The 26,005-nt window shown below is 44.2% G+C and overlaps 2 protein-coding genes across 6 annotated transcripts in view; both read right to left on the reverse strand.

The window, feature by feature from the left end:
• The window catches only part of lamb2 (laminin, beta 2 (laminin S)), a 42,225-nt gene extending 30,565 nt beyond the window's left edge, over positions 1-11,660 (reverse strand). Inside the window, exons 1-4 of the mRNA XM_076095336.1 lie at positions 11,655-11,660; positions 10,567-10,841; positions 10,110-10,161; positions 4,235-4,286 (exon numbers count right to left, since the gene is read on the reverse strand). Coding sequence (XP_075951451.1) covers positions 4,235-4,286; positions 10,110-10,161; positions 10,567-10,841; positions 11,655-11,660 — 385 coding nt within the window. The remainder of the gene's footprint in view (positions 1-4,234; positions 4,287-10,109; positions 10,162-10,566; positions 10,842-11,654) is intronic.
• Positions 11,661-12,419: 759 nt separating this feature from the next.
• The window catches only part of lamb2l (laminin, beta 2-like), a 49,510-nt gene continuing 35,924 nt past the window's right edge, over positions 12,420-26,005 (reverse strand). For 4 of the 5 annotated variants that reach the window (XM_076095469.1, XM_076095471.1, XM_076095470.1 and 1 more), the window contains 21 exons: positions 25,597-25,737; positions 25,095-25,256; positions 24,819-24,940; positions 23,204-23,324; positions 21,699-21,891; positions 21,431-21,574; positions 20,165-20,396; positions 19,912-20,075; positions 19,479-19,703; positions 18,038-18,252; positions 17,849-17,945; positions 17,340-17,712; positions 17,062-17,246; positions 16,573-16,820; positions 15,879-16,094; positions 15,642-15,786; positions 15,273-15,480; positions 14,873-15,014; positions 14,588-14,764; positions 14,283-14,448; positions 12,420-13,146 (listed from right to left, as the gene is read on the reverse strand). In XM_076095469.1, coding sequence (XP_075951584.1) covers positions 13,010-13,146; positions 14,283-14,448; positions 14,588-14,764; positions 14,873-15,014; positions 15,273-15,480; positions 15,642-15,786; positions 15,879-16,094; positions 16,573-16,820; positions 17,062-17,246; positions 17,340-17,712; positions 17,849-17,945; positions 18,038-18,252; positions 19,479-19,703; positions 19,912-20,075; positions 20,165-20,396; positions 21,431-21,574; positions 21,699-21,891; positions 23,204-23,324; positions 24,819-24,940; positions 25,095-25,256; positions 25,597-25,737 — 3,813 coding nt within the window. In that variant the 3' untranslated portion in view covers positions 12,420-13,009. The remainder of the gene's footprint in view (positions 13,147-14,282; positions 14,449-14,587; positions 14,765-14,872; positions 15,015-15,272; positions 15,481-15,641; positions 15,787-15,878; positions 16,095-16,572; positions 16,821-17,061; positions 17,247-17,339; positions 17,713-17,848; positions 17,946-18,037; positions 18,253-19,478; positions 19,704-19,911; positions 20,076-20,164; positions 20,397-21,430; positions 21,575-21,698; positions 21,892-23,203; positions 23,325-24,818; positions 24,941-25,094; positions 25,257-25,596; positions 25,738-26,005) is intronic. The other variant, XM_076095472.1, reaches the window with a different exon arrangement.

The raw sequence follows: 26,005 nt of genomic DNA on the forward strand, positions 1-26,005 counted from the left end.
TGTGTAAGTGCAGCACTCATGAACAGCTGTAGGAAGAAAGAGTGTAGGAAGAAAGAGTGTCACTTTGAGTGTTAGAAAGTGCACTAAGATGACATGAACACTGCAGACATATTGTACAACACACTGGTCTGCTTACAGCCCTAAATGTACAAGCTTAAAGCCCCCGAGAACATGCCTTCAAATAGCTAGCTGCTTCGCCTGCTTTCATTCTTCATGCTAAGCCAGGGGCGTTTCTAGGATTCAAAGAAAGGGGGGGCTTAGCCCCAAGGGGAGTGGCATGTTTGTGCGTGGCAATTTTTTTTGGATATCCATTGTTTCAGACAGTTCATAGATTGGTTCAATCAGAAAGAGTGTGATTTTGCTCTGTAGTTTTGCTTGCATTCAGCATATGATAACACACGAGACAGAATTTCAGGGTCATAGTGAAATTTGACAACACAAATATGAACTTTTTTCAAATAAAGAGAGAAATAATTTTCCTGCTTGTAAAGGAAAGACGGATAAACTAGCTTTCATATCCGCGTCACTCCCAAATCCTAATTCTTAAAGGGACTGCACACAATGGATGGAGAATGGACCTGACAGTGTCAACTTTATATCGTTCAGTATGATGATAGGCTGTTGGATTGTAATTTGAAGGGGGAGAAAACATACAAACCAGAACGCACGCACATATGTAGCATGTTAGAGTTATAAATAACTTGTCCATGTGAGAAACAATAGTTTAATTTAATGACATCACCCAAAAAAAAAAATTTTGTTTTTTTTATCCAATAATGCCAAATTATTTGGGGGGGCTGAAGAACATTTTAGGGGGGCATTTTAGGCGCCAAACTAAGCTCGTCGCCTGCCGACGCTAGCGTTATGTCGAACAGATATAAGAGTGGCACCGATCTTCTCACTTAACTATAGTCAAGAAATAGTCAAGACTCTGAGACAGATGTTGGTTACCTCTAAATGGAAAGTTAATATTGTAACTTTGAAGACAGCAATGATGCCGTTGTTAATGAGGCGTCAGTTTCTTTCCTTCTTCGTTCCTCTGTAGCCATAAATGGAGAAGTAGGGAGGAATGCAGACAGACAGCTGAGAGAAGACAAGGGGTCTGTGGTGGTGCTGCTGGTGTGTGTGTGAGTGTGTGTGTGTGTGCATAGGGGGGGTCTCAGCTCACAAAGCACTGCTGTTCAACCAGCCATTAGCCTGTAACAGCAGGCTATGCCCTGCACTATATTGTGCTCTACTCAGTTTGTTTAGCCAATCGTAGCGACTCACCGCATGAGGGTTCATCATTGAGCTGCGTTTCGTATCATACATGTGACAATGTTCAAATAACGCCACAAAGGCAGCTTTTTCTGCAGATGTGAAATAGTACTGTGGCAGCAGTCACAACAGTGTAGGACATGAAGCAGGTGACAAACTGCCCACTGTGCTCACATGACAGTGAAATCTGACTCTGAGGCAACAGGTCTTTCACATGAGGCAATGCTTTAACTGTCAGAGGCAGTGATACAGAAGGCACGGTGCAGTCTGCAGGGCGTCCAAGCTTCAATGCCACAAATTAATTCCACCCCCGCCTCCCCCAGGTGAGCACTGCTTTTGTTCCTGGCTTTCATCCCTGCCTTTGATTTCCTCTCTGCTCTCGACCAGTCAGTAAACAGAAAGTACAGGGCACGAGTGGCCAAGCTTTATAAAATGTTCTTCTGTTGCCAGCTTGTGACAAAATGTCCTTTTTTAAAAGGCCTGGTCACTTTGTTTGTTGGGATCATACTGTGTAGATGGCAACTAGATGATTTTTATTTCCAAAAAGTAGCCAGGTTTCATTTGATGTGTACTGTCGTTATATCTTCTTTATCTTCAGACAGGTTATAAATGTAAGGATTTTTTGATATATAAATGAGTAGAGAAACACAATGAATCCATATGCTTCTATAACAGACGGCAACCTCCGCCTCTGAAGAGTGTCTGATTGTATAGAAGTCTATGAGAAAATGACTCTACTTCTCTCTTGATTTATTCCCTCAGTAAACATTGTAAACATGAGTTTATGGTCTCAATCTATAGTTTCAAGTCCACAGTCCACCAGCCAATGGGTGATGTCACGAGTCACTGAATGGTTTTATTATTATTGTGTGTATCACACAGTATGCTGTGGCCTTCCGAATCTCAATAGTTGAATTGCTAAACCCCCTCCAAACAGTAAGTGGCATCAACGTGACAAATTCCACTGGGGCCGGCTGGCGAGACACAGTTTGCTGTCACATCTACCAGCGTCAACAATGAAGGAAACCAAGAAAAACAGACAAACAAATAGACAAGAAACCCCACATGGACACTGTGGACACACACACACACACACACGCTCAGCGAGGAGGGTTTAAAGTTAAACAAAACATATTACCAAGAATAATAAAATGACAGCAGGGTCAGATCCAATATCAGCTGGTCTGTGTCAGTGAGCAGACGAGAATAGCACCATTTTAAGACAATGAGCTGCATACCTGAGCTGAGTGAGCGTGGGACTAGAAGGCAGTGCAGATACGTTTAACACTCACCATCAGGCAGCTACTTTAAAACCAGAGGAAAAAGTCAACAGCCTTTTGTTTTCAACTCCCCTTCGCTAATTAGTTTACATTCTGCCCTCTGCGTCTCCGTCCTCTCTTTGGTCTACACTTAGCTGATAGATGGTCAACTCCCACGGCCAAACATCCAGCTGTTCTCCTCCCTCCTCACCTCTTTATTATTCTCTCTTCTCTTATAGTGTCTAATGCTGACTCCCCTCTCTTGCTTATCAAATGAAATGATCGCTGACCTTCACGTCATGTATTATTTAGGAATATGATGGCTAATGGTGGAGAAGGTGGTGACAAGGCTCCAGACCCACAGCTGGAGAGGAATAACATAAAATACCAAGAAGTGCCCAGGTCTGTTCCGCATAACACTGTTACTTTGGGAGATGACAAAAGTAATTTTAGCATTTGAAATATCACAGAGAGTGGTTACAACCCTGGCCTGCAGCACCGTACCACTGGTGGCTCGGCTATAAGCTCAAGATGTATACATAAAACTCTGAGGTTCACCGTGGTTTCTGTCACTATTTCTTGTGGTGTGCCCCACGGTTCAGTCCTGGGCCCCATTGCTTATCAAGTGAAGATCTATCTATCCATCAATGTACCCATGACAGCTCTATGTCTGTTATTCTTGCACATTGCTTCTTATCAATTCATAATTGGATAGCTCAAACAGTTCTTAAGATAAATATGAAGAAAACAGAGAAACAAGGAAAATGCCAAAATAGACAACCTCATTTCATCAAAGTCACACCATTTCTCTCCCTAAGTACCTGATCAAACATCTACATCTGTTTCAAAGCACAGCAACGAGGATTCCTCCCAAAACAAAACTCACCTCTGTACTATAATATATCCGCTGGCTGCATGTAACCTCTAAAATTGATTTAAAGGTGCATCTCATCAAAGTGATCACGCTGTTCTATCTCCAGGACTAAAGGCTACACTGATGCTGCGTTTAGTCCCCAGACTGGCACAGAACAGCCTCCCACTAGATTTATAAATGTGCACTTTGCCCTTCAGCAAACCTAAAATTCATCTTCTCAAACTTGCTTTCACAGAGAAACTTTTAGTAAATCTTACCTCACTCACAGAAATAATTGCTTTTCATTAACTGTTCAATTTATTTGTCTTTTACTTAAAAATCTTTCTATCTTGTTTTTAATATTCCTACTTCATTGATTCAATTAAATCAAATTAAATATAAATAAATAAATCTACCTAAGAAATATGAGTTCTCTGGATTATGAGGATTTGTATTAAATATTAAATTCATATAAAAGAACATGATGGCCCAAAAATATTTATATTTGCATTTGAAAAGGATTCATATTCAAAAACCCAGGCAGCAGAGCCTATTTATAGCGACCTGTCATTGTTGATATATTTGGACGGCATTCATTACATACAATGTATATATATATATATATATATATATATTTGACATGTTCTGACATGAACTTTGAATCTTCCTCAGCTGTTTCTGTCCCTGCCTGCCTGTGTAACAGAACGAGGGGTTTCAGTGAGTGTGGCCAGACGCTGACCATTACACAGGCTGTTAGATTAACAAGGCCTGGCAGTGAGAGACAGCTGGTCCCACCGGAGGAAACGTTCACATTCCTGTCCCATCCCGGAGACGTCTGAATCACTCCATGTCAGAGCGGAAATGCGGACTATCATCAGCAACAGGTGGACAGCGAAGAGCGGGGCTGGATGGAAACTCTGCAAACACGCCAAGCACATTCACTTCCCATCGCCCCCACATGTCTGCAGTTACTGATGATTTACTATCATTCTAATAGAGATCAATGTGATCTGTCTGACCTCTATGCTCACCCTGGGAAAATGCGGGATCATGGTCGGACAGTTGCAAGTTTGAAACCTCAGAAATGTGTTTGAAAAAAATGGTGCAACAGTGCAGCCACAGCACACCAAACCTATGAAGTGCAGTGGGGCTAAGGTGACGACAATGACCGTATCTGTAAGGTTCTCAGCTGCTGGCGACAAAGGGCCTGCCATGCTGCCTGAAGCCTGCTGAAACACATGGCCAGCAGATGTTGGGGGCAGCCTGCCGGTCGACCAGCTTGTCTATCAGCCACTCATCCGAAGCGAGCCTGTCGCTGCGGGTTTGGTTAGTGATCGCGGCGACGTGTGTGTGTTTTTGCGCTGGTCCTCTGCAGCTGCTCGGGGAGACGAGGAGGGCTGAGCAGAGTGCAGATGTGTTCACCGTAGGTGCTAATCAGAGCCCGGGATGAAGAAAGTCTGGCTCCACTTAGAGGGAAAGCGCAGAGAAAACTTCAGCACACGAGTCATTAGTCGAGGCAAGCAGTTAAGTGTGTTTGCATGTGTGTGTTGTTGACCTGTTGGAGCCTTATGCTAATGACTGTGTGCCTGTGTTTTCTCCAACTGTATGTGCATTTTGTGTCCTTCAGCATGCTCGTATTTTAACCTATGAGCATAATAAGAGAGTCATTTCCTGTGTGAGAGACAGGAGGGTAACCTCGGCGTGGCCAAAGGCCGCGTACTCTGAGTGTAATTTAGAATACACAGGGGAGTACTGCATGTGTGTTTGTGTGTGAAGTCATTTTTCAGTGTTAGATTTGAACTGATGATGACCGTATGTGAGGAGCCTGGGGAAAAGAGAGTGGGAGAAAACTAATCTGTCAAATAATGCTGAAAAATGTCTTGTTTTTCTCCATGTTCAGTATCTGCAGAGGCTTAGAGACGCTTAACTTCAACCTCCCAGTGGTCTGTGGCACTCCGTCAGAGGGTCCGGGAAATAATTTGCTATAAATGATAAAATTGTGCTGTATAGTTAGAAAGTACATATCTACAGATGGGGCCAATAAAACAACCATACTGTGTCCACCACTCCCGCCCACGTTAGCTTTGGTCCAATAGAAAACTCTGATTGCTTGTGCCACATCACGTCAATCTGTCATGACATCACTCAGGGTGCAACGAACTGATCCTGCTGCTGCTTAGCTTGGCCTATTAGCCAGCTAGCTAGCTGGAGAGCACGGAGAAATATTTGAGTCAGTCCACACCGCTCAGCCCAAACCAGCTAAATTTAGAATATATTAGTTATATTAACATGATTCATATTGAAATGGGTTTCTGTTCATCACTTTAAAAACAGGTCTGAAGTATTTAGGTTGAAGAACATTAGAGTTAGAGAATCCATTGACCAGATTTAAAATGCCGACACTACAGACTCATTTTAGGACCGTATTTTAGGAAAAGGTTGCTAAAACATATTTATATATTACAATACAGTGATCTTCTATTGCTCTGAAGGAGCTTTGTCAAGTCTGAGCACTTAAAGCGGCTCAATAGAGTATTTCTATTGTCTCCATACGGCTCTCAACATGGTGACGACTGAGCTAACGGCTAACAGCGAAAACAGTGCCATGTACGTGTGGGTGTGACAAAATTAATCTAAATATAATATAATAATACAGTATGTGTAAGTGATTTGTAGTAAATAGTCTCAAACACAGTACTTCCAGTACTACTCTTTTTTCCTCTCCTTTCATGTTACACTACATGTGCAGTAAACGACAACAACAACAACATGCAGGCTCTCTGGGAGTTTTCATGTCACTATCACTCAAATACAGGTGACCTGAAACATGAGACATCTGGCCTACGTTTACAAGGCTGTGTCAGACCTTTGTGTGTGTGTGTGTGTGTGTGTGTGTAATTACACGGCTACAGGATGACACCATACACATTGTGGCGAGAGGTGAGGCAATCTTCCATGACAACACATACTTCCCTACCTTCTTCCTTCCTCTCCTCCTTCCTTCCTTCCTTATTCCTCCTTCCCTCCTGACATTCTGCAGTATTGCACTGTAATTGCGGCAATTAGATAATTAGAGGTGTCTGAGAGTGCATTTTGACAAGCTGCACAACACAGCCTGTCATTAGATTTGGCCTGTGCCCTGTAGCAATAAAAGAATCACAAAAAAACCATGTCAGCAGTAAAGAGGGTGGACACGTGACATGGAGACATTTCTCTCTGGATTATAAATGTGTTCAAACATGGAACCACTGTCTTTCAAACAGGAGCAAACTCTGTGCCCGTTTCTTTTTGAATACTTAATATTGAACATGCAAATAAAAATAGGTGGATGGAAACGCACTCTGTGTGACAGACAGTGAGCCAGCATGCACAGTACCAGGACCCGGGAACTGAAGCTGTGAAAACGCTCTGTTGCTTTGATTGTTGTAAGGTGTGTTTCATCAGTGGGTATGAAGACATCGTCTATGTAATGTTGGCTAATTAAAGCAAACCTTACTGTTTGTCTTAATAATAGATAGAACAAATAACACACACACACACACAGTGAACCTGCTCTCAGCGATGTTTCCTGGTGGTACACCAACACGCCTGTTCCTCTCCACACTGGAAGCACTTTTCAGTGTTCACCACTGTACCAGCCACCCCATTGTTTTCAATGACACCATCTCCATTTCCTATTCCTCCTCTCCATGCCCCTTCATCCTCCCCCTCAAGTCCTCCTCCTCCTCTTTTCATCCTGAAAAGGCCCCGGCATGCCAACGGGACGGGGAAACCTAACTCACCGTCCTTTCATAGAAACAAACCTGTTCCCTCTCCGCTCTCTCTCACCCCTTCCCCCTATGCCTAAAGTTTTTCTCTCCCTCTTTTCTCTTTGTCGTGATTCTTTCTGCCCCCCCCCCCCCCCCCCCTCCAATATTTCAGCCTCTCTCCCTCTCTGTCTCTAGTGCCGGTGGTTTGTAGGCTTTACCGCACCATTGTTCTGGCATCCGCACATTTCCGGAGGCTGACGCAAACAAAGGCTCCAGGAACACACTCTCTCACTCCCACTGCTGCCTAATGCCAGGCCTTACCTGCCCCCCCACACACAAACACACATCTGAGGAGAACTTCAGTACTTCAACACAAAAACCTCTAAGAAAGGTGAATTAGAGAGGATTTACCTCCACCCTCTTTCATGTTAAGTTTCCCTTCCTTACTTCCTTCCATCCTCCCTGCCTTCCTTCCTACTTCCGATATAATGACGAGTTGCTCCCTCCCCCAGTTCAACTTAATAACATCACTTCATGAAGTCATTTGCTATATCATGGTACTTTTGCAGAAAAGCTAAACAAAAATGTTTTCCCTGATTTCTTTTGCTCAAAATTAAATTTGCTCAAGAAAACTTCTGCAAATGCGCACACACACACACACACACACACACACACACACATACACACACACGACCAGCTTCCTACATGTCCTTATTCCACCCCCAATCCCCCCAAGAAGAAGAATAGAAATAGAAAGTGAAAAGAGAAAGAGAAGAGAGGAGGCACTCTTTTGTCCCCTGTGATCAGCCTGAGTCCTTTCACTCTCTCACACACACACACACACCAATTAACCCCGTCTCTGCCCTGGGGGTTTTGGACACGACCCCTAACCTTGGAGCATGTCCTCAGAGGCGTCAGGAGTCTGAATGGACTGCTCCCCGTCTCTTTAATGACAGTGTGTGAGGTTTATAGCTACACTCACACACACACACACACACATACACACACACTTGTTCACCTTTCTGCTCTGAAACACACCCTCGTCCCTCATTTCCTCCTCTGATTTCTGCTATACGCTCTCAGCCGACCCTCTCTCTCTCTCTCTCTGTAGCTCCTTTTACTTATTTCCTCTCCAGACACTTGAATCTCTCCACACCGGTCAGAGGTGGTTGTCTCACATCTATGGTATACTGTAAATACTCCTCTTAGAGATGAATGGGCTTCTGAGTTAAATGCTCAGGTACAAGATGAAAACCAGATCCAATGACATGAAGCTTTTTTCATTGCTCTGCTCAGCCCTGCTTACTTCAAACAGAGAAAAAACGTAAATAAAGAACGTAAAATCCCCCCATCTAAGGAAGAAAACGTGACCAAAAACCTGAGGAAAAAGCAAGCCGAGGTGAACTACCGCTGCCGTCGTAAAGAGCAGCACTTGTGCTCACTGATAATGTAACGGAGGGGACACCCCGAGCGCTAACAGCAGGCACTAATAGACTTTAACTGGAGCAATGAGCCCATTGTCCTCGCCAACAGGGAACAAAGCATTGGGAGGCGTTTCATTGAGGGTCGTTAGTCAGATAAATCTTGAGCTATCTGATAGTATTGAGCACATGTCCACTTTGCTTGGAATAGGAATACTGATGACTTTCGAGAACCTTCCGGTGTCATTTTATGGCTTTAAATTAGATAAAAACACCAGATACTGAGTGTTTTGTTTGAATTGGTTCATTTGCCTGCCTTCCTTTATCCCCGTCACACACACACACACACACACACACACACACACACACACACACACACACACACACACACACACACACACATGTACATGCAGGCACTGGACGGGCAGCACGTATCCAGAAGGGCCTCAAACAGTGCCGGAGGAGGTAGGTGTGGAGTGGGTGTCTTCTATTTGCGGATTCAGCTGGGCTGTTTTAGGAGGGCCATAAACAGAGCGACAACCACCCACAGAGCGAGACCGACAGACAGGGCCGACCCCAGGGACCCGGAGGGCACCGTGGGGCCCTAAAAAAGAAACATCAGTTATCTTATCCCTGAGCGGCGTCTCACATCCACCACGCTCAGGCTTCTGTTTCTAACCACAAGATTTAGATTTGTTTTTCCGGCACTGTGTTTATTAACGGGAGGCTGTTCTGTAGAGAATAAGAGACGTTACAATGAGGTCTGCTCTGGAAGTCAACATGACAAACCAGGGCTCAACACCAACCAGGCAGCAGCAGTTGAAAATATGTTCGCACAGGTGTGCACGCGAGTAAACGCACCAATGCATGTGCAGCGTTGTATGGTTCAGGTTGTGACTGCAAAGGCAATATGTAAATATCACTAATATCACAAGTATTAATATCTATATTTTGGCATGCACGTTTGCTGCGTTTCGATGTTTGCTGTCGCTATTTTTTATACGTTAAAAAAAAAGGCCAAGAATTGGCTGCAAATCTCTCACAAAGGTTACTTTTTTTCCTTCACATTGGAAAAGTTAAATGCATGAAACTTTAAAAGACTTGGTGGTTTCGGTTAAGATTAGCAAAGGTAATAGAGGTGAATAGACTGTTCTGCTCCCCACAATAAAAACAAAAGGAACCTCTTACCCGGTGTTTCTCCTGAAAACAGGTGAGCATTGCTGCCAGTGGAGCTGAGATAATAACCTCACTCTCACTGACAGAGACCCTCTCTGGAGCAAGTGTCCGGGTCTTGAAAACATTAAATAACTCACTGATGTGGATTCAAGTGAAATCCCCTCAGTAGTTAAACTTGGTTTTTTTTCACTGAAATAAGACTTCAACTCCACATCCCCGGGTCTTAACATGAATACACCGTGTTTTCCACAGACTAATCAAAGGAAGCCCAGTGACCTGGAGACGGTCGTCAGCTGAGTGAATCACTTCTGAGGATTCGTTATGATGGAGCAGCCAACACGGACTGACTCTAAAGGGCTCTGTGTACAGTCGACTTACCGCAGACGAGCGTTACCAGTGAGGCTTGCATCTCTGAGCGCTCATCAACCCGCGGGGCCGCCGGCAACCTGTGTAGGCAACAGATAGTGATGAACCAGGGGTACCACACAGAGACATTCAACAGGCGCCGAAAGATAGACACATATATATATATAAGATACATATATTTATTTTAAAAACGGACATGTTTTGTCCACGCAGAAGAGAGCAGACTATAAGTGAAGTTTGGTTTTGACTTTTTCCAACTGGAGGTTCCCAGTCTCTCTGTCGTTCAGAAGTCACTCTCGGTTTATCGACACAGAAGTGTTTTTAGTGAGTTCCTCCGTTACAGGTTAATAACAACAACAGAAAACACACTCCTCTCATTTGTGACTCCTTAAAGCAAAAATATATTCAGCTTTCCTACGTGTTAATCTATCTGGTTGTCGTTAAACGTCCAACGTTAGCTGGCTAATGACAAAAGCTACACTCACCGTCTTGTTTCAGATGTTAGCTTCTGAGTTGAGTCCGATAACAGTCTCCTCTGTCGGTCCACTTGCTGCGGAGTCGCCGGACGGATGCGAGGCTGAAGCAGTGTAGCGGAGTCCTCAGCTCCTGCGGCTCTCTGCTGGAAACCCCGTGCTGGAGTCCCGGAGCGGAGCAGAACAGCGCTGGGGGAGGAGGGGGCGCGAGCTGTACCTCCATGAGCTCGAGGAGCGGATTGTCGTGTGCTCGAGTCCCCGGGTGGGCGGATGAAGGACGAGGTGGGCTACAAACCCGGATAATACATCTTTAATGGTCCTAAAAGTTTTTTGTTTTGTTCTTGTGGGACAACATTTTTTGTTTACCTGTCCAAACAATTAAGAAAAAAACAAAACAATGAGCCTCTATTATTTAATTACAGCACAATCTGTCTAGATTTTCCCCCATTAAAGACCTCCTGTTATTTAAACAGCACGTCGTCAGAAAATGTGTGCACCCACAAGATATACTATTTTAAAATAAATAAAAATAACAAAATATTATATGCTGTGCAATCTTTGTAGAACTAGATCAGACCTGCTTATCTGTGTTTTGGTGGAGCAGCTCAACTGTTTTTGGGCCGAATGGTTCATTTTCTAGTGGTTTTCTACAAACCACCACTGACTAACTGAGGACACTTTAGAGCGCAAGTTGCACCACCGCCAGGGATGAGAGTGAGATGGTCAATATCTACTGTTATTTACTTTATTGAACTATTCTTGACAAGTAGAGCAGTGAATTTACACAGTCACAATTTTCATTAAAAACTATCTTTAAATAGCCAATAAATCTGTTTTATTGACAATTTATAATAAGAAAACTGTGTATTCCATGGTAATATGCACATTTTGTAAAAAAGAAACTGACTCCTCTACATGTTTTCCAACGAGCCCCCAGTGTCTGTGACTGGGAGCAGAAAGGAATGCGCGCTCCCTGCTGGACGGATTAGATTCCCTTTGATTGCAACCAATGAGCAGCCCGTGGCCGCGCGCAGATCACGGATCATAACATCAGCCTCATCCAACATGTTGGTTGGGACGACGTGTCCATTAGGACTTACAGCCATGCAGTGTGGAACAGACGTCAACTTCATTTTTTATTTATTTCATTTTTTACAAGTGCATTTAATCACATCTGTTGTTTCTTTGGGCCCTCCAGCCTGATGTGTGCAGGTGCCGTGTGTTTCTGCAGAAACACCGCCTGCTGTAAATCTCTGTCATATTACACATTCCCCGTGCGGCTCGAGGACAGCCTCTCTTTGTTGGAGCTCAGGATCCAGCGCCAGAACCCAACAGAGAATAGCAGAGCTCCTTCATACTGAGAACAGCAGACGGATGGGAGTAGACATAGAGAGAGTCTACATGCCCACACAGGCTAATCAATCAGATGAAGTGGAAACACCTGTGTGGGTTCCTTACGGGCTGTTAATTGGCTGTCACGGCAGGAAATACAGCTGCAAGTCCTAACGTTAATGATGGCTCTGTTCTATTGAGTGTCCTCGTGAGCTGCCGTACTGGGCGATCTTGCAACGGGCTCACCTAAATGGAATGCAGTTGTCATCAGCGTCATTGATTACACCTGCGCGCGTGAAGGGGTTGATGGGCGGGAAACGGAGCTAAAGAAACGGGGAGAGCGCGCCACCTTGTTGAGTGTACGGCGCCCCCTCGTGACAGTGAACTGAAACAAACATACTCTAACAAATTAGTTAACGTTAAACGATTTCAACTCGTAATATTATCACACAAGCAGGACACGTGATCTGGCGACTTCACATTTATTTGTCTCCATCGTTGCACCTCAGAATGAATTTTGCTAATACGAATACTCGTGTGTGCATTTATATTTATTCAGTCAAAGAGTTTCTTTTGAAATAAAAAAATAGTAAACACGCATTTCATTACAAAAATCAAACTTTCCCAAGTATCTCTTAATAGGAATGTCATATTGTAAATACCATATTGATGTGGTCAAATTACAGCGAAAACACGCAGTCATAAAAGCACTTTTGGTCAAAATAAACACGTTTCTGATAACATATTCTGATATATTCTTTCTGTTTATTATTCATGAAATCAATTATCGTGGACTATGATATGACACAAATACTCCACTTGTTGTAATAGCTTAAGGACACAAATGCCACACAGGACAGTGTTAATATCGAGCAGTCAAAGCGTGCTTCAGTACGTGGACAGAGGAAGGCATTTCTGTGATATAACACTTGACGGGTAATGTGTAAAACTTGATACACCAGTGAAAGAATGGGAGTGCCAGAGCAGCGCTTTATTCTCATGGGCGATGTAGTTTTTCTGTCCCGATTTATTCTCATGGGCGATGTAGTTTTTTCTTCATCAGTCATGTAGCTCTGCTCTGGACTACAGCAGCAAATGGTAAAACAGGGAGCTGTTCCAATCCTCACTCACAGCTGCTGTACTTCTTCACTTGATCCCGGATCTCGTCCCGCACTACAGTGGCGTTTTCCTTCAGCTCGTCCAGTTCCATGCGCTGCTTCTGCATCCGCTGCTCGTTACTCTTGAACTTTTTCTCCAATTCTGCAAACACAGAGAGTAAGACAGTGGTCAGCGAGTATCTGCGGGATCATAAGGATAATTGGAAAAGCTTGAGGAATTGAGGAAAGCTGAATCCTTATTAAACCATTAACAATATAAAGTGATCCGAAACAGTCTCAGACACAGCGCTGCTGAACGCAATATTACCAAAAACATTTGGTGTACTGGAACTGTGTTGTAATTTACATTTTTCAATGTGTGTATTATGAGTAGGCTACAATGTAATCAAAGTTTCTCTGTGTTTCTAAGATAATTAAAACTTCTACTTCTAATAAACTGGTCCAGAAGCAAACAACCCTGCAGTGATGACAGGGCTGCCTCTGGACATTTTGGTGCTCTGGGGAGATGTCCACTGAAGCCCCTGAGGGAATTGATTTTTTTTTTGATTTTTTTTTACATTTTAGGAAAATTAAAATAAGAAATAAAAATCATATAGCTTTTAAATGCACAAAAATGTAATTTTCTTATTGAGTTTCTCAATAAATACAAATTTTAAAAAAGAAAGGCGATTGGTGATCTAAAAATTCTATTGTAAAAATGTGACTTAAAACTGGATAAAAAGTCAGTTTATCACAGCTTCTGGCAGAAAACCACAACACCACTTATTTGTGTGTGACTTTAAAAAATAAAACATTGCATAGGACATCGATTTCTTGCTTAAAAAACTAATTTATTTTTTTTACAAAATTGTTATCAGTTAAGTTTAGTGCTATTAAATAAAATAAAATAAATACTTCTCTAGGGTTGAAACGTGTTGGAAACCTTTGCAAGACAACTGATACAAATATAGAACATATGTTAACATAACATCATTTCTATACATTTTAATATAGAAAAGTGACATATTATTCCTTTAATAAAATATCTCAGGCTATGTCAGATAACCACTGAATAACAATAATTCGGTCCTCTTTCCCCGATACATTATTTCATCTCTAAATGAGAACCTGACAGATATCACTATACAATATACTGTATATAGGCAAACTGTGACATTACACCCTGTATATGGAAGGGATTTCCTCACAGGCAATCCATGCTAAATTGTAAACAATGGCCCAGGTGTACTGAACGTGGTCCGCCTCATGAAGAGACACAGAGCGGCTTCATGTACTCACTCCTGAGTTGCTCTATCCCTTTATTGGCTTTCCTGAAGAGGTCTTCTGCCTCCTTCTTGATGTCCTTGGCTTTCTGGTTGATATTGTTCAGACCTCCAGACGCCCCACCAAGAGAGTCCACCTTCATCTGCAGCTCCCGGTACCGCTCCTCCGTGTCGTTGAGGCTCTGGGAGAGACGACACAATAGTTAGTTGCCATAAATAAATGATTGGTGCCGTCCATAACATTTGACTCCTTTCATACGTTTTTGGTATAAAAGCGTGACTGTTTTTTTTTCTCAAAAAACGTTCCGCCCACTTCCTCACCTGCTCCAGTGAGGATGCTAGTTGTGTGGCGTTGTTAGCCAGTGCTTTGGCGTCCTTTGCCATCTGTCTGTTCTGCTCCATCTTGTTCCTGAGAGCCTCCACCTCCATGGAGAGGTTGTTTAAACGCATCATGACATCCTTCTGCTTATCCTCCAGCTGCGTCAGCCTCTCATCCACCTAGAAATGAGCGGAGGGGGGGAGGGTGGGGATAATAAGACAAACCACTTAAAACCCAAACGGGTCAGTAGGGAGAGTGTGAACAAGTCATGGAACACACAGCCGTACCTCGAGCGTAGCGTTCCTGGTGCTGTTCAGGTTGTTGCGGGCCTCCTCCAGGGCCGCTCTTGCTTTCTCTATGGCCTGCTGAGACACGTCCAGCGCCTGTTTGGTATCATTGGCTGCGTCTTTCACTCCCTCTGCTCGGCTCCTGCGCAATCCCACCAGAAATGAGACAGATACAACAGGTTGTTGTTACAGTCCTCAGTGATGAGTGTGTGTTGTAATCGATGTAGGACGTAAGACTGAACGTAATTAAAAGTATGTAGCATTTCTATACTGACACAAAGTCACATATACTTCAACAATACTGTCAGCAAACAAAACAAGCAATCTTGAATCAGGATGGTTTGTGGGAAATGGTGCCTTAATTAAAAAAGTTAATAAAAATGACAGTAACTTTACTCACTTGGCTTCTTTAGCTTTGTCGAGCAGCTCCTTGGCTTGGCTGATGTACTGAGCGGTTTGGTTGACGATCCCCTCCACGTTGGTGAGGTTGGAAAGGCTGTCCTTTATCTGCATGACCATTTTATCCAGAGAGATCCTGTTGACCGGCAGGTTGATCGCCAACACCTGCAGAGCCACCTTCTCTATGCTCTCTGGATCTGCTCCCTCTTCTGGACGGCGAAAGGGAGGAAGGAGAGAAAAGAAACCGACACATTAAACACCAGAAAATCATTTTGGCCGCAGCAACAACTCCAGCTGCAGTTGAACTTAAGATGGAAGCAAACATTCACTTAATTCAAAGCGAATATCACCAGTTACACCATCAACATACCCGTGAGGAAGTCTCTGATCTTCTTGATGAAATCTTTGAGCTTCTTGTTGTTGTTTTCAAAGTGGTCCTTGTTCTTCTGCGCTTTCTCCAGCGTGTTCATCGCCTGGTTCTTCACATCCTGTGTCAGAGCGGCTATGTCCTGGAGCTGGAGACGGGGGAAACCGAGATGTCAACAGAGAAGCTTTACACTTCATCGTCTCCGGTCATGTCAGATGACTTCTCTTCAATAAAAATGACCTTTCTCGCCACGCCCTGCAGCTCCTCGCTGGCAGCGTTCAGACCGTCGGTGGCATTCCTGGCGAGACTCAGTGCCCCTACAGAAGTGCTCAGTGCCCCGTTGCATCCCTCTCCCCCGCACACGGGATTGCCCCGATCGTCACGGCAACCGGCGCCGCCGCACTGGCTGTCCGGGCAACTGCCGTTGACACTGGCATTGCTGTGACCGCCACATACCTGGAGGGAGAGACGGAGCATTGTCATTCACAGGAAATGGTTCAGGTCAATGGAATAAGAAAATACACTAAAATACACTCAAAATAATAAAAGATGGGGCTATAACAATTCATGTATAGTTCTAGCTGGTACTGATTAATTATTTATGTAATTACAAAATATGCTATCTCAACCATATTATAGATATGATACAGTCTGTTGTTTATATATATGTATGTATATATATATATATACAGTATATGAATCAATAACAGATAAATAACTATCCTTTTCCTATGTACTCAACAGCTAATACATTGATCTATTCCGAGAAGACCTCCTTCTTAAAAATAATCGGCAATTTAAATGTATTCTCAAATATTTCTCTTTGATTCTGCACAGTAGAGAAACACAGTACAAAACATAATACTTTGCTTATTAGATCCACCTCAAGATGAAAACAGAAAAGGAAATAAAGTAAAGCCCCAGCAGCTCCTACCTTGTGGCTGAGGTGATGGACCTTCTTGTCCAGGTCGTGGGCTTTCTGCTGCAGCTCGTTTAATGATTTGTTCTGAGCAGCCAGATCACGGAGGAAGTTGCCTCGAGTGGCGTCCAGCAGGACCTCAGTGACGCCACGTTTTTTTTTGGACTGTTCCACAGGACTGAGAGGACCCGACACTGAAGCGTTGCATTTCTCCTCCGCCTTCACTGACTCCTGATAGTACTTCTTCACTTTCTCAAACTGATCTGTGAGGAAGCAGGCACAGGTGTAGTTTTGTGTATAATATCAGAATCTCTTTCACAATATTCTGTTCTATACATTTGTATGACTTTTTCAAGGCCACATAGAGGAAAATGTGACAGCAGTGAAAAAACGCACCGAAGCTGAAGCTAGCTTTGTATCACATTAGCTTTAGCTGTGTTTGTATACTGTATACTGTATACATGAGGTTTTTTAAAGCTTCACTCTCTTGATGGAGTTTGCTACCTGCAAACCCTGAGGTGAGGTAGTCATCCAGCAGGCGCTGTTTGAGAGCCACAGTTGTGTTGAAGTGCCTCAGCTCTCTCTCTAGCTCGCTCAGTGTGCGTCTCAGTGCCCTTTCTTCTTCTGCGGTTGTATTGAGCTCTCGGGTGACGCCCATCAGACGCCCGTCGGTCAGGGCGATCTCAGCCCTGGAACACACACAGAGCAGGATTTTAATAACCAGAAGACAAATCATCCTGACCAACCTCAGCGAACATCCAACCACTACGTGACATCATCACCTGAGGTCATCGATGCTCTGTCCAATCAGCTGGTGGATCCTGTCGCTGTCCTCCGCGCTGATCAGGTCCTGCACTTCCTTCAGCTTCCTCTCCAGATCTCTGATGCGCGTGTCCCCGACTACCGGCGTGACCCCGCTCTCCAGGATCTTCTGCGCGGTGTACTGGATGTGTTCCAGGTCCCGTTTAATCTGGCACACCGCATCGTCCCACAGCTGGAAGCACGGGTGACACTGGACACACTTGGGGAAGTCGCCAGTGAAGCCGCGAGCGCATTCGTGGCAGCGCTTGCCCGCTGCGCCCTCCCTGCACTCGCACGCCCCCGTTAACCGGTCGCACTGGGCCATCTCCGAGCCCAGCGGATGGCAGTTACACTCTGAGTGGGAGGAGGGAGGAGGGGAGAGAAGAAAGACAGAGGCAAAAAAATGGTCGGCAGGTCCAAAGACAAAATCTTTTGCTTTTATTATGTTATTTATGGTTTACACAGGCCTCTATGTTGTCACAAGAGTTACCTTGACACTGCACCTGCGGGTCTCCCCAGTGGAACTGCTCACACTCAGTGCACTGTTTACCTCCGAAGCCTGGATGACAGTGGCACTGTCCTGTGAACTGTGGAAGACAGTTGAAAGACAGATCAGAATATAGTTTTGCTTTTTGCGTTATCCATTTCTGGGCTTTCGGAGGACTTTGCGCTCCCTCACCATGTTGCAGTGACTCCCCAGGGCGTGTTGCGGGTCGCAGCCGCAGGGCTCACAGCCTCGGTCCTGACCGTAGTTCCAGTGGTTCGGAGCGCACTGGTCACAGTTATGGCCGGCCACTTTTTCCCTGCAAGTGCAGGCTCCGGTCTGCCGGTCACAGTTGCACTGTCCGTCACTGCAAGCGGACTGGATGGTGCCGGCAGTCACACAGGTACAGCCTGAGGAGAGAGACAGATATTCAGTGCCCAGACGGAGAGAACACAGTTCATCACAAATTGCTCACTTTTTAGTTTGTTTTGATCTGAGGCTGCCTGTTTCAAAAATAAGAGCCAATCAGCTCTTTGATCGGGGGACAGCCAGACATTTCCCATCATGCCCTGGGTCTTGCATTCGGTGGAGAGCAGCTGCGGCGCCTGGCTCTAAAAACTGCGGCCGCCTCGCTCTCGTGAGGTTATCGTTGACCACGTGTGCATGACGTCGGACGGAGTGATCCATTGTGCGAAGGACTGGCTCGTCTCAAACGAGCCTGCTCACTCAATGCCCTCACCTTCTCCATTCTCTCATTAGTCCCTCAGTATTTATATCAGTCCACTTGCTCTTGGTCCCTGACAGATTGTCTTGTGTGTTACTGCCAAGCGCTCCAGCTTTTTTTTTGGTTTCTAAATCGGATCTGCCCGTTTGGTCCTTGAAATATAATTTTTTATCTTTGAACAAGCTGGGAGCACGGGAGCAAAGCAATGTACTGGTGTGGAGCAACAAAAAGTATTGTTAAGTATTATTAGCTTAAATGTATGTTATATTTAGGATATGTTGATCACACTACCTTGCCGTCAGACACCAACTGGGCTCTGAAGCTGATATCTATGCTCTCTTCCAAGCCACACGACTCCTTTGACAAAGACAGTAATTTTACCTTGGAGAACACGGGAGTTGCTGGTATACTGCTGCATCGATCAGTTAGTTAGTTTGTGTTGGTGAGTGGCTTTGGTGTTTTAAAGGATGAGTTTGGATTCACCAAAGTCAAACAATAGCACAAACAAACTAATCCATCGAGCAGCGCTACATCAACACCTGCTGTGTTCTGGGAGGTGAAATGACTTGTTTTCAATGCTTTGAACAGAGCATAGGTGGCTTCAGCTCCCCTTCAGAGAGGGCTGTATGACGGTAAGGTAAAGAGGTGAAAATATTCTAGATATAGCGTCCATATAAACAGATATAGATTTTCTTTAGGTGTTTAGCTGCTGCCAAGCTCCACAGCAATACATTCTACATTGCTGTATCTGAATACATTCACAGCAACACATGCTCCACAGCAATACATTGCTTTGCTCCTGTGTCGATACTCCACATACACTGACTATAGATGAGTACCTCTGATACAGCGTCCACAACTACAAGAAACCAAAGTAGGCAAGACAATAACATTTGAGTTAATATCACTCACGTCTGCAGTCGTGGGCCAAAGCGCTGCCATAGTAACCGTGTTGACAGTGGGCACAGGACGGACCGTCGGTGTGGTGCTGGCACTTGAGGCATCGGCCGGACCTGGGGTCACACGACTCGGGGTCCTGGGTGTCGATGTTGCCGTTGCACGTGCATGGGAGGCACTGCCCACCGGGTTGCTCTGGGTTGCCGTAGTAACCAGGGGCACACTGGTCACAGCGGGGCCCTGGGGGAGAAAAGGGAGAACATGGCACAACAGTTAGCGTCAAGACTGCTTTACACTGACGTGAGACCAGTAGGTATTGAATATTTCAGGGTAGAATCAGCCACAGTTTTCATGATTCAATCAGACAAGGCCAGCTGACCTGCAGAGGAGTCAAAAGCGATCAAGAAATATGAGACAAAGTGTACGTCCCTGCAGTGTGGTAACTTACCTGTGTAGCCTTGTTTGCAGTTGCAGATGATCTGGTTAGAGGTGTGGTCAGCTTGACAGGAGTCCCCGTTAAAGTGGTCTGAGCCGGGGTTACCAGGGCAGGGGCAGGGTCGACAGTGCTCGCCTGAGCCAAGCACCGGGTTTCCGAAGAACCCATCCACACAACTGTTATGAATACGAGAGGCATTTACCGTCAGTCTGGTAACCAGCGAGGGACGGAGTAAAGTCAAGTCTGACACGGAGCGACTCCTTACCGCTCACAGAGGTGTCCCGCTGTGAAGTCCCTGCAGTCTCTGCACTCCCCGGTGCGGGGGTCACAGATGTCCACGTGGCCGTTACACTGGCAGGGGCTGCAGCTGGGGAAGCCCCACTGGCCTGGTTGGCAGTCTGAGCACTGACGCCCAGTGGCTCCCGGCCTGCACTGGCACTGGCCTGATACTGGGTCACACTGGTGGCTCGACGAGCCCTCTGAGTGGCAGTCACAGGCTGGACGGGACGAGGCATTAAAGGGATTTATTCAGTGTTTTTTATTGCTGGGAACAATCAGGAACAGAGAATACACTGAACTAGGGAAGTGACTAGTGTTCACGGTTTTTTTCAACATCAGCACATCAGCACACAGAACTACACAGTAGTTTCATTAGAACCGAACACCACACCTCTACAGTTCAGCTCAATGGTTCATAAAATCTCAAATCGTTTACCTGAAAAATGGCGACTACTCTGTTTTTTCACTGTAGACCAAACTAATTTGCTCTTTTGGCTTTCAATTGCACGTGGCACTTTCACTTCTGTTTGGGTGAAATGAGATTGTAATATAAAATATAATTTTCTGCTTCATCATCTGGCAACTTTAGAAATTCGCTACAGTATAAGGGACTAAAAACATGCAGATACTGTAAGTCCTACGCGCTCCACCAAAGACAATATTAAGTTCTACATTTATCATTTAAGGAACAATTTAGCCCCAAAATGATTATTTGAATTACTCACCCCATGTTACCTTAAATTCTTTAAGAAAACTTTGTTTTTCTCGCATGCCTCCACAGTAAATGGAGAAAACTCTCGATGAACTGAAGTAAATGGCGGCAGCCAGCAACAGCAAAACTATATCAACACGTTTGTGTACAAATGCTCACACAAATCCAAAGTCTTGTTTATTCATTCGTATACATGCATTCTTCCAAAGCACGTGGATCTTAGCTAAAACCTTACTATTTATAACACAACACAGTGTTGAAAGTTTTACTGAAATTCATCAAGACTTTTTTCCGTTTTTGGATTCTTCATTCACGGTGGAGGGATGCGGGAAAAACACAGGGTGAGTAGTTCATATCTAATCTACAAAGGGGCAGTAGAGTGTAGAACGCATTCGACACACAACGTTGTGCCAGAATTGAGACATCAACAACGGACGTCAGCAACAAAATGTCGCATTGGTTTGACTTGTTTTTGGACAAATGGGGTTGGGTAGAGGTGTTATCATGTGACAGACTTTGCTGATCAGAGAGCAGACTCACCAGTGCAGCCGTTCACTCCGAAGCCGTAGGTTCCCGGGGCACACTGGTCACAGCGCCGACCCATCACGTTGGCTTTACAGCGACACTGACCTCCCACCTTGTCGCACTCACCGCTGAGCGAGCCCTGAGGGTCACACTGACAGGCTGCATACGACAAATACAACACAACACAGAAAACATCAGCCAATCATTCTTATCGAAAAAGCCATATTTGAACGCAATACCGTCTAAATCTGTGCTTGTTTTACGTGTTTCTGCATCTACTCACACAGAGCGCCGTCGTGAATGATGGATGAAATACTACAGATGAGTTTGGAGCACATCTCGGCCAGGACGGGCATCGGTGTGATCATGAAGGAATCCAGACACATGTACCGAATCATCTCCTCCCGCCGATGCTCTGCCTCTGGCTCCGTACCTTGGAACCCGGGAAGCTCCGTGTATTTGGGGATCAGAACCAGCTATTGAAGAGGGGAAGAAAAGCAAAAGTTAAAGAAAGAAAAGGATTAAACTCTCGTTAGAGGATATAACTTTTCTAGAAATGTGCTATATATTGACAGGAAATGATGATGAATTAAAGGAGGACAGACAAATGCTGCACCTCCAAAACCTATTTCATGTTTAAATGACTTTAATGTATTTAAAAGAGCTCTAAAGGAACTTTTTATTGACAATCAATTAATGACTGATCCCAAGCCTAAATAAATTCAACATTTGTATTACCTCACCACTAGGGGGAAACCTCGTGGTGTGAAGCCTTTAGGAAGAGGGGCACTTATTGTGGAACCAGGAAGGTTTAGCTCACTGATGGAGCCAGAGCCACGGCAGACAACTCGCTGAAGACATGGTGATTTCAAAATGACTACTGCTACCCAGGAAGTATCCAGATCCTTTACTTATTAAGTCAGACTTCTAAAACCACACTGTAACAAGTAAAAGTCCTGCAGTGAGAATGTTACTTTAGTAAAAGTACAATCAGGAAAATGTACTTAAAACTAGAAGTAAAAGTACTTGCAGAGCAATGACCCCTGTGTTATACTGTTATACAATATATTATATCATGTGAATATTATTGCTCATGCATTCATGTACAAGCAGGCTTTAACTGCTGTAGCTGGTTGAGGTGGAGCTCACTGATCTATTTTGTATCAGACTGCAACAAAAGATTATTTTCATTAAAGATTAGTCTGATGATCATTTTCTCCGTCAATCAATTGATTGTTTTGGTGAAAATAGTGATAAATGTCCTCAGGGCCCAAAGTGAAATCCTTTACAACATCCAACCAATAGTATAAAGTCCTAAACAATTCAAAATAAATTAAAACAATATTTATTATTATTAAAACTAGAGGAGAAAATATTAAAAAACATGAATGTTTTTACATGAAAAATGACTTAAACGATTATCAAGTTAGTTGGCGATAAATATTCTTTCAATAATCGATTATCCGACTTAAGGTTCCCGCTGCATTTTGTTGGATATACTCATACTCTCTTTTTATGTTTTGTATGCAAACATCTTAACTTGTAAAGTAACTGGTAACTAAACCTGTCACATAATTGTAGTAAAGTAGAAAGTCTATTTCCCTCTGAAATGTAGTGGAGTAGAAGTATAAAGAGGCATGAAAAGAAAAGACTCAAGGAAAGTACAAAAACCTCACATTTGTACTTAAAAGCAATTCTTTAGTAAATGTACTTATTCCACCACTACTGCAGCCTTTCAAACAGACGTGGAGGTGGATGATGAGGGATGCAGGCTGACAGTTAGCTCACCGAGTCGATCAGAATGAAGGCAGTGAGATGTCTGTGTGAGACGCCGTGGCGCTGGAACCTGATCGCAACCACGTAACGATTACTGGGCTCGAAACAGAACGGCCGGGGCATCTGGATGTATCTGGACAAACATGATGCACAAAACACTTCAATGCATACATACATGTCAAATTGAACTGATGCCAACCCTAGCTGAAATATGAAATATGTTTCACAACAGAAACACAATATAAAAAAAGACAACTACCTTTTTAAAAAATATATTTTTTTGGTTTTGCTGAGTTAAACATTGAGTTTTTAAGTTGACAGAAATATTATATTTCAACTTGGTATCTGTTGACTCAGATGTTTTTGGTGGTAGGTTGTTTCCTACTTCCATATCTGACTAGACTAGACTCCCCCTCTACCTGCGTTTAGCTCCGACCCCTCTGTCTGTGTTTTGGGCTCACTTCGCTAATTGGTTTTGGCTGATGGACCAACCACAGAAGAGGACGGGAGGCAAGCCACGGTCCGCTGAGAGCGAGATCCGGGACGGGTCTGACCTCTTAGTTCCAGATCAGTTCACCCTCTGAAAGGCTTTTCAGCTGATTACAGCTCAACAGTCTCAGTGTTATGCCCCCCCTCCCCTGTTTTTTTATCCTATATCCTTCTTTTCGCCTCCTTAAATTCAAGAATAATTAACACTTTATCTGCAGAAACGTTTCTGATGTGTTGACTTTGCAACAGTGCAATAAGCTTTTCATATCGGAAGATCAACTTGACGTAAATAAGGCGCTGTAAAGATTTCAGGCTTTTAATGATCTTACTGTTTAGCAGATTAAATTACTCTATTAACGAGCCTTATGGACAACGGAGCAACGTGAGAACAGTCAGTGTGACTCAGATTAAAAATGAAAATGTATAATGCAAGAAATCTGATGATCTATGAACCAAAAAGAACATTTATCATTGGACGGATGGTGATTAAAAGGATCACAAAAGTGATTCAAATTCATCCTGTAGTTAAGATGAATGTTAAAACTGCAGGTTATAGTGGACAGTCAAATGACACATGTATATCTCCCAAGGGTTGCAATAGTCCGGGAATATGCAATGTGGAAAACTGCCATGAGAATTGACAGAAACTTATGGGGAATCTTACATTAGGAATGTTGGTGGTTCAGTGTTACGCTCAAGGAGGGTTTGATTCTCTAAAGATAAGGGAAAGGTTCAATGAACCAGGACCAGGTGTTTGAGGTTACATATACTTCCTCTTTGCCAGACTGTACCGATCTCTGCTCGTCTTCAACAGGTCTCCTCATTGTTACAGTAAACAGAGCCGCTGCCTTCCTTCCATATCACGGTCACGTATTGTTACACAGGCTTTCTGGTATGTTTGCCTTCCTATCACTGCATCAATAGTAACAAATACCGCAGGGCACCGTGAAATAAGAATACAAACACAGGCCTGACTCGTACAAGCCGGGGCAGGTTCAAGTGACAACAATGATGCAATTCTTCCTGAGCAATGCAACAACACAAACTCTATCAACACCTGGGCTGCTCCAACAAACCCTATACTCTTCTCTCTCACACACACACACACACACTTGCTCATATATACGAGTTTTGATACCTGTTCCGGTGCGGCAGGGTCACTGTGTAGAGCTGTTCAGTTGGTAGGAGGTTTCCACACCGGAGACTGGACGGCAGCTGTACAGATGTAATACTCACTATAGCCTCCCAGTCCTCTGTGGACTACACACACACACACACACACACACACACACACACACACACACACACACACACACACACACACACACACACACAAGCCTTAGTTGAAAAGACCATCATTAATTAGACATAAGAGATTTAGATGAATCTTGCAGGTCGCGGTGATGTCACACACCTCAGGTTCGTAGCGGATCATGATGTCGTACTCCATGGCGTAGGGGATGTTGTCGATAGTCAGCACCAGGCCGGCGCCGTCTTTGACGCGGGCGAAGCCGGGTCCTGTCCACGTCACCATGTGGCTGGGAGTGTGCTCTCTGTGAACGGTCTTCACATCCGGCTAAGAGAGAAAGACAAATCCCACAAGAATTACTGTCTTTGTTTTCACCACCGCCACTGTATCCTTTACTTCTCCTCACCGACCTGACTTTCTACTTCCTTTAGGTCGACAGGTGTGTGCTCTCTATTAGAGGTTTGTGGAATAGGAAAGTCTAATGAAGCAGCTTTAATGAAGATTAGAGCTGCTTTTAGTTCGTCAATCACTAATTCAAGTTTAATTCGTACTGTAAAGTTTTGTTTGGATATCAAGTCATACATTTTTTGTTTTATTAACTTTGATTCTCTGGTATCTCGTCAAACCATAAGTGAAATCAGAGAGTCATTCAAAACAAATATCCTACTGTCTGTTGAAGCTGGCGGATACGTCTCAGTGCTGCCCGATGTTGCTGTGAGTTGGAGGTGCGACGGTGACGGCGGTGCCTCCTCAGCTGGTTGCTCAGGTGCTGAACACAGTCAGTCTCTGCCTGAGGACGGACTTTGCCCTGAGAGGAAAGGAGACGAGACGATTGGAGAGGAGAGGAGATGAAACGTTATAACAGGAGAAGGTTTTGTCCCTATATTGATTCATTGCAGGGAGACACCAGATCACTGTCACATCATCAGTTCAGCCAATAAATAAAAGTAACTCATCCGAGCACAGAAAAATATCAACTTATCATAAATTAAAAATCAGCTCTCAATCCCTCCTCCCCCACGGAGCATAAAACCCCACCAACAGCCCAAATTGAAGACAATAGGATAGGAGAGGAA

Source organism: Anarhichas minor, unplaced genomic scaffold (assembly GCF_050575085.1).
Source record: "Anarhichas minor isolate MPS153535 unplaced genomic scaffold, ASM5057508v1 ptg000020l, whole genome shotgun sequence".
Taxonomy (NCBI): domain Eukaryota; kingdom Metazoa; phylum Chordata; class Actinopteri; order Perciformes; family Anarhichadidae; genus Anarhichas; species Anarhichas minor.